Genomic DNA, 16,925 nt, shown 5'->3' on the forward strand with positions numbered 1-16,925 from the left:
TTTTATGTCTTTTTCAGGGGTGCGTGGACATTCAGAAAAGGAGTTTGTATAATGAAAACACATTAAAATAATGCTTATAGTGCATCTGCTATAAATGTATTCTTTTCTAGACCGTTTCAATATAATTTATGCTGTTAGTACCTTTGGAGAGGTGAGTATGCCTTAGATGAATAACTGGACTTAAAAGAAAAGAACATTACTGCATATTGTCCTCCAAGCATCACCAAGGAACAATGGAACCAGCGCCCAACCGTTTAATCACTGGGGTCGGATAGATCACAGAAGAAAGAGTTGTGTACATATTATTGAAGTAAAGTAAAAAAAAAAAAAGGTCATGTTACATGGACCGCTTGTGGGGCATCATAACATGTAACTAAAGGTTTATTAGGTAAAAATGTGGATACCTACATTTGGGGTGCCCATGCAGTGCCAATAACTTTTAAATGTCTTTCATTACAAGGTCACCACTGTTAAGGGACGATCACCTTTTAAATGGCGTAACTGTTACACCGTCTACAAAGTATGAGAGGGGTATCGGTCAGTAATTATATGTTGTATAATTGCCAAAGTAAATATGGACTGTATAAGATTTAGAAGGATATATGTGTACATCTATATATCTGTTAGTTTGGATCATGCATTTAAACAGAGCAGGTTTAACTTCAATTTTGGTAGTCCACAATGGCCAGAATGGGTGGATAAAAGGGTCAATGAAGGAGGGCATTCCCCATAGCCAAGCTTACAGTATCTGCAACAAAAATGATTGGTGTGGAAAAGAGAGGTTGGTGCCAGGTGGCGTATTACTGAAGTTGGCAACTATTAACATGAGCACAGCAAAAGAGGCGCTTACTTGGGATTTGTAGATTAGTGCATGCAGATAGCTGCATGGTCAGAGGACAAATGGACAGAACAGCAGTTGGTGCTATCCATATAAAACCTGGAAATCAGGAAGAGGTTGGGACGAATTAAGCAGAGGAGTAGGACGAGAAGCCAGGTGTGCGCCTAACTGACTGCCATGGCAGCGAGCCCCAAACTTCAATGCTGTGTAATGACTGCAAACCCCCCCCCGCCCCCTCGGCCGAGCAGTGCACTGTGAGATCCCCCGATTTGTGGCGGAAGACAGACTGTGCAAGGGGGAGATGGCATGGGAATGACCATCCAGCTCTGTGCCAACTGTGCCAGCCAATGGCCGTTCCAGCCCCTCCAGCTAAGGGGAGGCAGGAAACAGGTTTAGTGCGCTGGGTGGAGACACAGTATAATGACACAAAACAGCTGAAGTACATTTCCTATAGGTAAGCACTATATAAACAAGAACAGAAGCAAAGGTGGAAAAACAAAAAGCGAAAGATATAATGCATGAATAAAAACAAAAAACAATATAAGAGTAGAAATTATAGTAACAGAGGGGGGAAAAAAGATAAATATGTAGTGAATGTGGATGCATGACTACATAAATCCGGTTTCCATGCAACCTGATTGGAACCCTTCTAGGAAGGGTCTATAATTGATGGCCTCATTCAGACCAGGAGAAACTGTGGCATTTAAAGTGTGATCCACCTCAACTATAATTGAAGAGGTTTGTTCCAGTCCCCTCTGCATAAACGAGGGGTGGATACGATCTAATATTACTATATTTTGGAAAATTTTCCATTGTGTATCTGTATAACATGACGGCCAAGAGGTAATTCTGGATTACAGGTTTTTATGGACAATATATGTCCCAAGGCCCTCTTCCAGGGTTTTTTTTTTTTTTTTAGTCTTTCCTACACTGTTGGTGTAGTGCCAGGGTCTCTAGATATGCCCGTCAGATAATCTGGCTCTGGGGATTGGTGTTAATGTATCTGCAGTAATTACAGCCACCACAGGTAAAAGTTCCTTGTCACTTGCAGGGGTCATGTCTATTGGGTCCTTTGTATTCACTTTGGACCAGTTTGTCCCTAACAGAAGTGGCTCGTATGAAGGTAAAGGCAGGTCTCTGTGGGACAAAAGGTCCCACAGAGGAGTCCATGGTGAGTGGATGCCAATATTTAGATACAATTTTTGTAATCTGAGTGTGTTGGCAAGAAAATCTTGTGATGATCCGTAAAGTGTTTGGCGAAGTATGATTTATTTATTTATTTTATTTTTGGCCATATAGCAATTCTTGACGTGTTTTTTGGACCGTTTGTTTATACGCTTTCTTTAACCACTTCAATACAGGGCACTTTCACCCCATTCCTGCTTAGGCCTGTTTTCTGCTTTCAGCACTGTCACATTTTGAATTACAATGCGCGGTCATGCAACACTGTACCCAAATGAAATTTTGATAATTTTTTTGTGTTTTTTATTTTTTGCGCTATAAACAAAAAAATGTTGAAAAAATCATTATTTTCTACTTTTTGCTATAATAAATATCCCCATTTTTTAAAAAACAAAATTTTTCCTCAGTTTAGACCGATATGTATTATACATATTTTTGGTTAAAAAAATCGCAATAAGTGTATATTGATTGGTTTCCACAAAAGTTAAAGCGCGTACAAGATAGGTTATTGATTTATGGCATTTTTAATATTATTTTTCTACTAGTAATGGTGATTATCTGTGATTTTTATCGTGACTGCAACATTGTGGCGGACAGTTTGGACACTTGACACTTTTTTGGAAACCATTGACATTTATACAGCGATCAGTGCTATAAATAGCCACTGATAACTGTATAAATGTCACTGGCAGAGAAGACGTTAACACTAGGGGGCGATCAAGTGGTTAAATGTGTTCCCTGGCTCTGTGTTCTAACTGTGGGGGAATAGGATTGACTGGTGGAGGAGACCGATCGGTGTTCCTATATACTAAGAACATATAATCTGTCTCCTCTCCTTTGACAGGACGTGGATCTGGTCTGTCACGAGTGATCGCAGGTACCCGGCGGCCATCACAGCTGCCGGGCAGGCGCATTGGCTCCTTGGTGACACAGCAAGCGGAGGACATCATATGACATTATATGATGCCCGCCCAGAATGGGAGAACCGATCTGCGATATAACTATGGGTGGGATGGGAAGTGGTTAAGTATGTGATGGAGTAGCCTTGCATAAGTAGTCTGTTTTTAGTTTGTCAGCTTCAAATTTCAAAGCGGTCTCGTCATAACAGTTTCAACGAATACGAAGATACTGGCTATAGGGTATTGATGAGATCCCAAGGATGTTATAGACTGGGGATCATTGTTCATTGTAAATTAGACATTTTGTGAATTCTCATTGAGAGTATGTGGCGTATGATGATACTTTATCTGTAGACGGTTTAACGGTTGTGCCGTTTAAAGTGATACTGCCTTGCCATTGGTGACCCTGTAATGACCCTGAAATGTCGTTACCCACATTTTTACCTAATAAACCTTTTAGTTAAATGTTATGACACCCCCATGTAACGTGACCTTTTTTTTACTTTACTGTAATTGTATTATATACATCACTCTTTCTGCTGTGATCTATCTGACCCCAGTGATTCACCATTTGGGCCTTGGTGATGCTTGGAGGACAATATGCAATGTTCTTTAATTTTTACTCACTTCTCCAAAGGCACTAAATTATATATATATATATATATATATATATATATATATATATATATATATATATATATATATATATACATATATATATATATATATATATGATATTGAAACTGTCTATAAAAGTTTACATGTTTACCATATGCATTGTTTTAATGTTGTGTTTTCATTATAGAAAGGAACTCATTTTCCTAATATCCATGCAACTCTGAAGAAGTAAAAAAAAATAAAATAAAAAAAGTAATTTCAAAACGCTGGGTGTTCACCATCTGAATTTTTTGTTTGGTGATTTTTCAAATGGAAATCTGAGTACACTGTATCCACAAATTTTACATTTTTTATATTTTGTAACAATAGCAAAAGGCTTAATCATAATTTAAACTTACTCCAAGTCACAATTTATTGTAGTATTTATTTGTTGCCGCTAAAAGTCCCACCATGAGGTTTTTTTTTCTATTCAATCCAGTCTCAAAGATCTACAGACAATTCCTTGGACTTCTTGGCTTGGTTTGTGCTCTGACATGCGCTGTTAACTGTGGGACCTTATATATAACCTTATATAGGCAGGTGTGTGCCTTTCCAAATCGTGTCCAATCAACTGAATTTACCACAGGTGAACTCCAGAGTTGTAGAAGCATCTCAAGCCTGGGGGTTCACGCTGGTACGACAAAGCTCCGACATTGGAAACACATGTCGCATGACAAGTATAAATGAATGTTTCCCTACGAGAGCCGTCTTAACTGGTGCAACTTTGAAAAAGGTTCCTGCTTTACTTTGGTCCGACTTTGATACTACTTCAGCCCATTGAAGTCAGGTCATAGTATTAACTGATCCGACTTTGACTTGTGCTCTGAGGATCTTGAAGGGGAACCCCACGCAAAATAAAAAACAGCATAGAGTCCTCCCTCCAAGATTACACCAGGCCCTTCAGTCTTGTATGGATTTTAAGGGACCCCCCGCAACAAGAACCAGTGTGGTGCCTCCCCCTAAATTCATACCAGACCATTATCCGGGCATGCTGCCTGGCAGGTCAAGAAAGGGGGGGTGAGTGAGCCCCCCCTCCTGAACCATACCAGGCCATGTGCCTTCAACATGGGGGGGTGCTTTGCAGTAAGGGGGCCCTGCGTCCTCCCCATCCCAATGCACTTTGTCCCCCAGTTGATAGGGGCAAGGGCCTCTTCCTGACAACTCTGGCCGGTGATTGCCGGGGTCTGTGGGCAGGGGGGGCTTTTTGGAATTGGGGCTCCCAGATCCCTGCCCCCCACCCTATGTGAAAGTGTATGGAATACATTCACCTTAAAAAAAAAAAAAAGTGTCAAAAATAAAAACAGCACAGGTTTTTGACAAAGTAATTTATTAAAGCAGCACGGATGTCTCTTTTCCTTCTAATTTCTTCTACCTCCTCTGATGGCATCTTCATCTGGTTCTTCTCCCTCCAATGCTGGTTCTCCTCTGTGCTGTCTTCTCCATTTGTTCTCTTGACGCTCTCTCCTGCTGTAATGCTGGGTCTGCCGTGTGCCATTACTTATATAGCCCATGGGGTATGGCCACCCGTTGATATCATCTGGAGGCCCTACCCCCTTGTGACGTCACAGCCCCATCATGCCGCAGGTGGTGACATCACAAGGGGCCAGGGTCTCCAGATGACAGCAGGTGGCCACACCCCATGGGCTATATAATTAATGGCACACAGCAGACCCAGCATTACAGCGGAAGCGAGCGTCGACAACATTGGCGGAAGAACAGGGAGATGCCAGTGGAGAGACAAGACCCAGCAGAGGGAGAAGACCGCACAGGGAGAAGAACCGGAGGAAGATGTCCTCAGTGGAGGGAGAAGAACCGGAGGAAGGGTGTCCTCGGCAGAGGGAGAAGAACCAGGGGAAGATGTCTTTGGCAGAGGGAGAAGAACAGGGAAAGATGTCCTCAGCAAAGAAATCGCTGGGGGGAGAAAAAACACTGGAGATAATTTAACCACTTAAGGACCGGGCCTCTTTTTTTAGATGTGGTGTTTACACGTTAAAAACATATTTATTAATAAAAAAAAATAATAATAATAATAATTCTCTTCACCGACCGACACAGCTCCTCTCTGTAACTAAATGGGTTTGTTAGCCTGCCATTAGGAGAACTAGGCAAAAATTGTAACACAATACACAGAACTTTAGTCCCGCCCCGGGGGGCGGAACCTGTGCTAACAACCCTCCCTGCTGCCCAGGCAGAACTCAGTTTTATTTTGCCTAGTGAAGGAGAATGACCTAGGAACCCTGCGGGCCCTTTGGTCCATTTTTTTTTGATGCAGGTTTTAATGTTTTTGCGCAAGATAGAAGATCCCAGGATCTTTCATCAACTGCCAGCTGGGTGACAGGCTGGTTAAGTTATCCTTGTAGTCTCCCCAGTCCGGCCATCGAGCGTGTGCAGGCTGCAGCTAAGGCTCGGCAGGCCACGATATACCTCAGCTCCAGAGGTGGTCGGTGAGTTTCAATGCTCCGGGTATACATATGACTGGGCTACTGATGTCTGGATCACAGTATACCGGGCCAACAGCTACCCTGTAACTGCACAGGAGTAGGTCTGTGATGGAATGTCTCCCAGCTCTTCAGGACTGGTAAGTACGGCTCTCCCTGCTTCGGTGGGGGGAGCAGCTGGGCATTCCCTGGGAGGTCGATTCAGGGGCCACCTCATCTCCTTCTCTTCTCTCCCACGTCCCTATCTCCCCTTCTTCCCCCCCTCCGGGGGGGTGGCTGCATCTGCGGCGGTGTGTGTGTGGGGTTCGCTGGGTCTCTCACCTGTGGAGGGCTCTGTGCGGCTAGTGTTGGTCCTGGTCCCGGTCTGGGGGGTCCCAAAAGGTGTCTGTGGAGGTGTTCTTTCTGAATGCAGGCAGCGCTGTTCTGTGATTTTTATTTTTTATTTTTTTTTCCCTGTTACCTCATGGCGCTGTCCGGCGGCCATTTTGACTGTGGGCAAAGCAGGTTCCCCTTGTGAGCCTCAGCAGCCATTTTCTATAGGATTTTCCTATTAGTTGCATTGGCGGCCATTTTTTTGAAGCCCGAGCGCTCTTTTCACTGCAGTTCTCTTGTGACAGCATTACATGTGCTCTCATATGCTGTTTCCTGTGTCCACTGTGTATACAGGACGCTGCATGGCAATTCCCTGAATGGTGCAAACTCTGCAGATTGTTTCACCGCTATTTTCTACAGCATCTGCCGGCAGTTTCCTCACTCTGCACTTGGGTAACCTCCTGGGGACTACAGGCATGGCTAGTGACCATCACAGAACGCCCCAGGGTGGTGAGTCTGGTGCTAGGAAACCCCCTTCCCGTCCCCCCATGGTGGGAGGGTGGGACCTTCACTTTCCTAAGTCCCCTTGCAGGTGGCAGACAGGGTAGGGTCAGCATGGCTTCAGAAACTGTTGTTTCTTCTCCCGAAATCCAGGCTATTGCAACCGGGTCACCTGCGGATAGCGCTGTGCCCATGGACACCCTGACGGCGGTCCTTAACGCCTTTGTTGCTAAAATAGAGGCGGTGCGTGGAAGGAAAGGTGCGCGTAAAAGGCCCCTACCCCTCCCCCCGTTGGGGAGAGCTCTGATGCAGACTCAGGCCCTGCTGCGGCTGGTGACCCCTGCTCTGACCTATCAGGCTGACCATTCGGACAGTGAGGATGATTCCCAGCCTGGGCGCGACAAAGCGCTAGTTGGAGCACTGTGCGTGATACCCTGAAGATCCAGGGGCCAGCGGATCCCTCTGCTGATGTATCGGTCCCTTTTGGGTCCCGCAAGCCAGCACGTTCACCTAAGGTGTTCCCGCATTTGAATTATTTTGACAAGTTCATCTAAAGGGAATGGGGTCGGCCGCAAAGGACTTTTTCGGTCCCCAAAAATATGGTGGTGCATTACCCTTTTGAGGAAAGCCTTCTCAAGAAATGGCTCCTCCGGTCGTGGACCCCCCCAATATCTAGGTTAAATAAAGTAACCACGATCCCGGTTAAGAGTACTCCTGCATTCAAGGATCCCACGGATAGGAAGGCCGAGGCGGTGGCTCGTTCCTTGTTTACAGTTGTGGGGTCAGCCATGCGACCAGTACTGGCATCCGCACTGGTGTCGCAGACACTGAGTGGGCAAAACTTTTGCACCGCGAATTGGGAGAGCAAAACGCCTCCGCTGTCTGTGTGGAACTAGCAGACCAACTAGTGCAAGGCCTCAAGTACGTTTGACGCGGCCCTGGATACTCTTCCCCTGTTATCCAGGGCTTCAGTGTCAGCTGTGGTGCTGAGGCACCTGGTTTGGATTAAATGCTGGTCTGCTGACCAGGCATCCAAAAAAGCCCTGGCGGATCTTCCCTTCCTTGGCGACCGGCTCTTTGAAGCTTCGTTAGATGACATTATTAAAAATGCCACGGGTGGTAAGAGTACACTACTCCCACAGGCCAGGAAGGCTAAGGAGCCACGCCGCAGTAAAGGGCCCTCTTTTTCCGCTCACAATCTGCTTTTTCGTCCACCCAGTGCTTCGACAAAACGTTCCCAGCCCGACAGGACATCCACGGACGGTCAAAAGCGTCCCTGGAACCGCAAGCCTAACAGCCTGTGAACAAAAGTGCTATTACATGAAGGTTTGCCCCCACCCGCGTATTGGGTGGGGGGTCGCCTTCGGGAGTTAGCAGCCCGGTGGACCTCCCGGTTATCCGACCAATGTGTCTGCGACTTGATTTCCACAGGCTACAAGATAGGGTTTCTCTCTTGGCCGCCAAACAGATTCTTCCCCTCCATCATACCCGCGTCCCCGGTTCGCCGGGAGGCCCTGCTAGGGGCAGTAGGGGACTTGCTGAATCGGGGTGATTGTACCAGTTCCGGAGTCGGAATGCTTCCAGGGGTTCTACTCAATTCTGTTTGTGGTTCCCAAGAAGGAAGGGGTACGTCCAATCTTGGACTTAAAAGCTCTCATTCACGTTGTAAAAGTGCGGAGGTTCAGAATGGAATCATTTTGCTCAGTAGTCGCTGCACTCCATCGGGACTCCCTTGTGACGTCTTTGGACATCCAGGATGCGTACCTGCACATACCCATATGTCTTCGGCATCAAAAATTTCTGCGTTTAGCAGTCGAGGAAGCCCATTACCAGTTTGTGGTTCTTCCCTTTGGCCTAGTATCAGCCCCCCGAGTCTTTACCAAAGTACTGGCTCCAGTATTGGCGTTGCTGCGACAACGCGGGATCGCGATTGTGCGTTACTTAGACGATTTCAGAATTAGAGGAGGATGTGGCGATCACCATGCAGACTCTGCGAGAATTTGGGTGGCTGTTGAACCTAAAGAAGTCGGTGGTTGTGCCGACCCAGCGCCTGGGGTACCTGGGTTTACTATTGGACAAATTGCAGACTCTCAGATCTGCGGTCAAACTACTGATGAACCGCAAGTGGTTGTCGCTCAGCTTTTGCATGCGAGTACTGGGACTCATGGTAGCCTCCTTCGAGGCAGTACCTTATGCTCAGTTCCACACCAGAGTCCTGCAGAAGGAGATTTTGACAAAATGGGACAAATCTCCATTGTCCCTGGATCGACAGGTCCAGGTGAGCCAGCCAGTCAGGGACTCTCTGATCTGGTGGTTGAGGTCCCCGGTGATTCAGTCCGGAAAATTGTTCCTTCCTCTGAAATGGACGGTGATCACTACAGACGCCAGTCTCTCAGGCTGGGGTGGAGTGATGGGGATTTAGTCGGCTCAGGGCCTCTGGCTGACGGACGAATCCAGGTTGCCGATCAATCTGCTCGAATTGAGAGCGATCAGGCAGTGCCTCCACACGTGGTCGACGTGTCTTCAAGGACGTCCGACCAGGATACAGTCAGACAATGCCACGGCTGTGGCATACATAAATCACCAAGGGGGAACAAGAAGCTCAGCCGCTGCACGGGAGGTCGCTCACATACTTCGGTGGGCAGAGCGACACGTTCCGGCCCTGTCAGCCATTTACATCCCGGGGGTGGAAAATTGGCAGGCGTACTCTCTGAGTCATCAGATGCCTGAAATGGGGCACACCAGATGTGGATCTATTGGCCTCCCATCTCAATCGGAAGGTGCCGAGATTCATGTCCAGGTCGAGAGATCCGTGGGCAGACGCGTCAGACGCGCTGGTGGCTCTGTGGGATCACTACCAACTGATCTACACCTTTCCTCCACTAAAACTGTTGCCATGTCTGCTTCGTACAGTGGAAGCCGAGGGGATTCCAGTAATCACGGTTGCCCCAGATTGGCCTCAGCGGCCCTGGTATGCAAACCTTGTGCGTCTGGTGGCAGACGCTCCCTAGCGACTGCCGCTGCGAGAGGACCTCCTATCTCAGGGTCCAATCTTTCACCCTGCTTTATCATCGCTGGCTTTAACGCCATGGCTATTGAGAGCCAGGTGCTGAGGAACCGGGATCTGTCGGACTCAGTGATTCCCACTATGCTGAGGGCGTGGAAATCTTCTTCACGGAAGATATATCATCGTACCTGGAAGGCCTACATCTCCATGTGTGAGGAGAAAGGGTGGCATCCGCGCTCCTTTTCTATATCCAGGATCCTGCTGTTTCTTCAGCAAGGAGTAGACCAGAAATTGAGCGTTGAGCACCATTAAGGGGCAAATTTCAGCCCTGGCTGTCTTTTTTTTTTTTTTTTTTTTCCCCCCAACGACCCCTGGCGTCTCACTCATTAGTGAGTACCTTTTTGTTCAGGGGGTATGACATGTAGTGCCTCCGGTGTGTCCACCGTTGCCCCCATGGGATTTGAACCTGGTGTTTGGCGCTTCAGAAGCCGCGGTTTGAAAATATCAAGGAGATTCCCCTGTTGACCCTTTCACAGAAGGTGGTCTTTCTAGTGGCCATCACATCGGCCAGGAGGGTTTTGGAATTGGCGGCCTTGTCATGCAATTCGCCTTATCTGGTCATCCACAGGGATAAGGTGGTGTTGCGTCTGCTCCGTCCTTTCTACCGAAGGTGGTTTCGGCTTTTCATATCAATGAGGACATTGTATTGCCATCGTTGTGTCCTAAGCCGAAGCACCCCAAAGAGGTAGCCCTTCACGCTCTCAATGTGGTTAGGGCTCTGAAGGTGTACTTGTCTGCCACGGCTCCCTTTCGGAAGTCGGACTCGCTGTTTGTTTCGGTGGCTGGTCCAAAGAAGGGTATGGCTGTCTCGTCGGCCACCATTTCCAGGTGGATCAGACAGACTGTAGTCCAAGCCTACGCCTTGAAGGGGCAGGTGCCCCCCTTTCCAGTCACGGCCCACTCTACAAGAGGAATCGGAAAGTCTTGGGCCTTCTGACAGCAAGCGTCTGTCGCTCAGGTGTGTAAGGTGGCAACCTGGTCGTCTGTCCATACGTTTACCAAGTTCTACAAGGTAGACGTCAGTGCATCGGCTAATGCTTGTTTTGGCCGCAAAGTTTTGCAGGCAGCCATGTAGTTGCAATTGAGATTATTTTCCTGGTTTTTCGATAAGAACGCAGTACTGTTAATGCTCTGTTGCATTACTTCCGCAAAAAGGTTGCGGTGTTGGGAATCTGTCCTGTTGAGAATGTCCGGTTATGGCAGTGTGTTTTTCCGTACACTACTGTTTTTTTGGGGGTTTTTTTTGTGGGTTTAGTTTCACTAGTTCCCACTTGCCATGGTGGATGAAGTTTTAATGCTGTTGTTTTCCACCCCTTCTTTGGCACTGCTTGGGGACGTCCCATTTAGTTAGAGAGGAGCTGTGATGGTCGGTGAATAAAAGAGAAAATAGTATTTTTTTTACTCGCCGTAAAAATCCTTTTCTCTGTAATTCACCGATCGACACGGCACACACCCCTCCTTTTCTCTACCTTGTACTGCTTGGGCAGCAGGGAGGGTTGTTGGCACAGGGTCCGCCCCCCAGGGCGAGACTAAAGTTCTGTGTATTGTGTTACAATTTTTGCCTAGTTCTCCTAATGGCAGGCTAATAAACTCATTTAGTTACAGAGAGGAGCTGTGTCGGTCGGTGAATTACAGAGAAGGGGATTTTACGGTGAGTACAAAAATCCTATTTTTTTTATTTTTACACGGTTTAAAAAAAGTCACTTTTATTCCTATTCATGTTGTATATTTTTCAATAAATAGTGTTTATTTTCATACCTCTTCATTGTTTTCTATGCCTTCAGAGTCCGACCTAGGTTTATTGTTATAGTACACCTTTTTTCTTGCTTGTGCCCTTAATTTACGGATGTGGATGTGAGTGCGCTTCTTCCTCTGTTCAAGGAATGTAAACATCCCTTGTAATAGAAAAAAAGCATGACAGAACCTCTTAAATATGAGATCTGGGACCAAAAAGGCCTTGGATCTCATATTTACACTAAAATGCAATTATAAAAATAAATGGCCCTTTAAGAGCTATGGGCGGAAGTGACGTTTTGACATCTTTTCTGCCCTGCAATATCATGGGGGGGGGGGGGGTCTTCCCCTCACTCGTTTCCATGCGCAGGGCCCACCTTGCCCCAAAGCACTCACCCCACCTAAAGATTCACACCAGACATAAAGTTCCTGATATATCTGGATCCAAGTTGGATCCCGTTCATGAAACGACTGTTGTGACGTACCAGTGTGAACCCAGGCTCAAGTATGATCAGTGTAAACAGGATGCATCTAAACTCAAGTTTTAGTGTCATGGGACAGGCTGTGAATGTACATGTTATTTGATTTTAGTTTTTTTTTTTTAAATTTTGCAAAGATTTCAAACAAATTGACATTATGGGGTATTGTTTGTAGATCTTTGAGGAAAATAATTAAATCCATTGTAGAAAAAGGCTGTATAATAACAAAATGTCGAAAAATGGAGCATTGTGAATACTTTCCGGATGCACTGTATTTTGAGCATTTAGGTTAAAATTATACTCAGCACTGTCCTTTGTGCAGAGCTGCTATTTGCTACATCTACAGCCATCTCAGAGTTGCAAGCGGACAGTCCATAGAAGTGGATGCGGATGCAGTGGCCGCACGGACATAGTTGCAGGTCAAAATTCTACAGGAGGGCCAGAGTGGGTGCACGTATCTGAACAAACACACTGCATTCGGATCCATGCATCACCTGCTGCCTGTATGTGAAGATTTGACATGGGACTGTGTCTGTGCAGCCACTGCGTCTACATCCACTCCTATAGGCTAGCTTCAGGCAGCTCTGTCATTCATGCAGATGCAGCAAAAAAGCGACTCTGCACGGAGGACAAGCCTCAGCACCTGTCTAAACAAGTCCTTTGGATAAGTTCGCTTTAAAAAATATTAATTTTTTTGCAGGAGCCTGTAAATCATTGCACCAGTGATCAGCAGAATATGGTTATAACATTTTTTGAAAGGCGAATGTCTCCTTTAAAGCAACAATACTGTTTAATAAGTGATCCATATTTGTTTAGGTTCATTTGTCTTTTCTGACTATAAATCCCTTTTCTTGTAGTTATATTTGTAGTTATATTTTTTTATTATTTCCTGGTTTATTTTATACAGCATTATAATTCACCTCAAGTGAATGAATCTGTAAATGATCAATACATTATGAGAAAGCATGCTCAGATCTATCCTACTGAGAAGGAGCTTCAAGCTGTCCAGAAAACTGTATCGTTGTCTGAAAGAGCACTCAAACTTGTATCTGATTGCATTAGATGTGAATCTGATGAAAAAGACCCTAGGTAAATAAACTTTAAATTTTTTTTCTTCTTTGTTCATCCCTTTATACCTGTGTTTACATGTTGCTGTATGTTCAAAATATTTTCTCTTTCTTTCATTGATGGACACAGCTCCATTAATCTTGACCGTAGGTTATTACGCTACCTTCAGGAGAGGACTAGGCAGAACATGTAATGCATGTGAAAAACAGAACTGTACAGTTCCGCTCAGGGGGCAGTCCCTCTGGTAATTACCCCTCAGCCGCTTTCCTGCAGCTCAGTTTTTTTCTGCCTAGTGAAGTAGAAGGACCTAGGCTCCCTGCCCGGACCATCAGTACTGGGTATTTTTCTGGATTTTTGCCTTTTGAGCAAGATTTTAAGATCCTGTGATCTTCTATCAATAGCTGGCTGGGTGACATGCTAGGTAATATAGATCCTTGTAGTCTCCCCAGCCTGACCATCAAGCATGTGCAGGCCTTAGCTATGCACTGGGTCGGCCAGGACATGCTCCTCAGGCTCCAGGGGCGTCCTGTAAGCACAATGCTCCGGGGCGCACATATGACCGGACTACGGATGTCTTTGTCACAGTGTGCCGTGGCCTGCAGCCACCCCGTACTGCTCGGGTGTGGGTCTGTGATGGGATGCCTCCAGCTCATCCCGATGGTAAGTACAGCTGACTGCCGCCATTGCCTGTGTATATTCTCTGTGTACAGTTGTCGGCTTCTGTGAGAAGTATGGTCAACGGCCATTTTCTAGGAGTTCGGTCCCAAAAAGAATGGCAGTGCGTTACCCCTTTGAGGAGAGCCTTCTTAACCGCTTCGCGCCGGGTGGACGTCCTGGGATGGCCTTGACTTTCGGGGGTTATATCTGAATGATGCCTGAGGTTACAGACATCATCTATCGGCATTTTCAGCCAGCGATTCCCTGCACCATAAGAATGATCATAGCGGCTGTTCCGCCGCTTGATCATTCTTACAGGCAACTCACCGCTTCCATCGGTGAGTTGGTCACAGGATCCGCCGGCCCCTGGATGATATCATAGAGTTTTCCGGTGGACCAGATGGTCCCCGGAGTCTTTATGATCGTTTGGAGGCCGGGCGCAATGTTATGACGTGCATTCAAAATAACGGCGCCACCTTGGCTGGGAAGCCATGATCTTTTTTTTTTTTTTTTGTTTTATTTTAAGCTTCCCAGCCTAGAGGTGAGATATGGGGTCTTATTGACCCCATATCTCACTGTAAATAGGTCCGATCGTGCCAAATTCCTATTACAAGGGATGTTTACATTCCTTGTAATAGGAATAAAAGTAATCAATTATTTTTTTAAGTGTCAAACTAAAAAAATAAAAGTAAAATCGACAATAAAAAAAAAATTAAAGTGCCCCTGTCCCCGTGAGCTCCTACGCAGAAGCGAACGCATACGTAAGTCCCGCCCACATATGAAAACGGTGTGAAAACCACACATGTGAGGTATCGCCGCGAACGTTGGAGCGAGAGCAGTAATTCTAGCCCTAGACGTCCTCTGTAATGCAAAACATGTAACCAGTAAAAATTTCAAGCGTCGCCTATGGGGATTTTTAAATACCAAAGTTTGGCGCCATTCCATGAGCGGGTGCAATTTTGAAGCGTGACATGTTGGGTATCTATTTACTCGCGTGTCTTCATCTATCACATTATGCAAAAAAATTGGCCTAATTTTACTGTTTTTTTGTTTTGTTTTTTAAGCATGAAACTGTGTTTTTTCTGAAAAAAAAAGTGTTTCGAAAAATTGCTGCACAAATGCTGTGGGAGATATAAAGTTGCAACAGCCGCCATTGTATTCTCTAGGGTCTTTACTAAAAAAACATATATAATGTTTGAGGGTTCTATGTAATTTTAATTTTTCTAGCAAAAAAATTATGAATTTTACATGTAGGAGAGAAATGTCAGATTTGGCCTTGATGCGAAGTGGTTAAAAAATGGTCGGCTTCCCCAATATCCAGGTTAAACAAAGTAACCACGATTTTTTACAGTGGGCGATTGGTTATCCAGCCATAACATCCGAAGCGGCTAAAAGCCGCTCGGCTGTTATGCCGGAGGAGCGGGAGGGGACTCCTCCCCCCCCCCCCCCCTCCCCTCCTGCCGCTGCTACCGGTGCGCCCATTTAATCTGGAGCACCGATTCCCGATCTGACACCTTCGGCTGCTGTGGAGGAACTGGAACGAAGCCGTAATCATCTCCTAATAGTAAACACGGAAGCGACGTCATGACGTCACTTCCCGTTTACTCGGCTGCTGATGGCGCCGGTTTTTAAAAAATATACAGTATTCAGAATCACAGTTTTCGGCGATCTGAATGCTTTGAAGTGTAAAGGAGGGATTGGAGGTCTTTTAGACCCCCGATCCCTCCATAAAGAGTACCTGTCACCACCTATTACTGTCACAAGGGATGTTTACATTCCTTGTGACAGCAATAAAAGTGATCAAATTTTTTTTTTTTTTTTTTTTTAAACCATTTATTCATTAAAAAAAAAAATTTTTGAAAGCGCCCGCCATCCCCGCGAGCTTGCGAAGCAAAGAAAACGCATACGGAACTCGCGCCCGCATATGTAAACGGTGTTCAAATCACACGTGTGAGGTATCGCCGCGATCGCCAGAGCAAGAGCAATAATTCTAGCACTAGACCTCCTCTGTAACTCTAACCTGGTAACCGTAAAACATTTTTTAAGTGTCGCCTATTGAGATTTTTAGGTGCCACTCATTCCACGAGTGCGTGCAATTATAAAGTGTGACATGTTTGGTATCTATTTACTCGGTGTAACATTATCTTTCACATTATGCAAAAAAATTGGGCTAATTTTACTGTTTCGTTTTTTTTTTTAATTCGTGAAAGTGTCCCTTTTCCCAAAAAGTTGCGTTTAAAACACCACTGCGCAAATACCGTGTGACATAAAATATTGCAACAATCGCCGTTTTTATTCTCTACAGTCTCTGCTAAAAAAAATATATATATATAATGTTTGTGGGTTCCAAGTAATTTTCTAGCAAAAAATATGGATTTTAACTTTTAAATGCCAAATGCCAAAAATAGGCTTAGTCATGAAAGGGTTAAGTATGTCTGTGACGCGGCCCTGGATACACTTCCCTTGCTCTCCAGAGCATCAGTATCAGCAATGGTGCTGCGGCGCCTGATCTGGCTGAAATGCTGGTCCTGGCATCTAAAAAAGCCTTGACGGATTTGCCCGTGCTTGGTGAGTGGCTATTTGGAGCCTCGCTGGATGACATTATTAATGTCACAGGTGGGAAGAGCACATTGCTCCCACAGTCTAGGAAGGGTAAGGAGCCATGCCACAGGCAAGGGCCCTCTTCTGCTCAAGAGGCTTTTTCGTCCACCCGGGACTTCAGGTAAATGCTCCCAGTCTGACAGGGCGTCTACTGAGTGGCAGAAATGTCCCTGGCCCTGCGAGCAAAAGGTCTACCGCATGAAGGTTTGCCCGACACATGGGTGGGAGGTTGCCTTCGGGAGTTTACAGCTCGGTGGGCCTCTCGGGTGTCCGAACAATGGGTCTGCGAACTGGTTTCATTGGGCTACAAGATGGTTTCTCTCTTGGCCACCAAACAGATTCTTTCCTTCCAGCATAACCTTACTCCTTGCTCGCTGGGAGGCCCTGTTTGAGATGGTAAGGGCCCTGTTCCGCTGCGAGGTGATATTGCCTGTTCCAAAAACTGAAAGGTTTCAGGGATTCTATTCCAATCTGTAGTCCCCAAAAGGAAGG

General features: G+C 45.9%; 1 protein-coding gene across 1 annotated transcript in view; it reads left to right on the forward strand.

The window, feature by feature from the left end:
* The window catches only part of ZFR2 (zinc finger RNA binding protein 2), a 379,518-nt gene that overhangs the window by 234,449 nt on the left and 128,144 nt on the right, over positions 1-16,925 (forward strand). Inside the window, exon 11 of the mRNA XM_077475662.1 lies at positions 13,015-13,196. Coding sequence (XP_077331788.1) covers positions 13,015-13,196 — 182 coding nt within the window. The remainder of the gene's footprint in view (positions 1-13,014; positions 13,197-16,925) is intronic.

This window comes from Lithobates pipiens, unplaced genomic scaffold, assembly GCF_037356315.1.
Source record: "Lithobates pipiens isolate NorthernLeopardFrog02 unplaced genomic scaffold, aLitPip1_a1.2 Scaffold_13, whole genome shotgun sequence".
NCBI classification, from domain to species: Eukaryota; Metazoa; Chordata; class Amphibia; order Anura; family Ranidae; genus Lithobates; species Lithobates pipiens.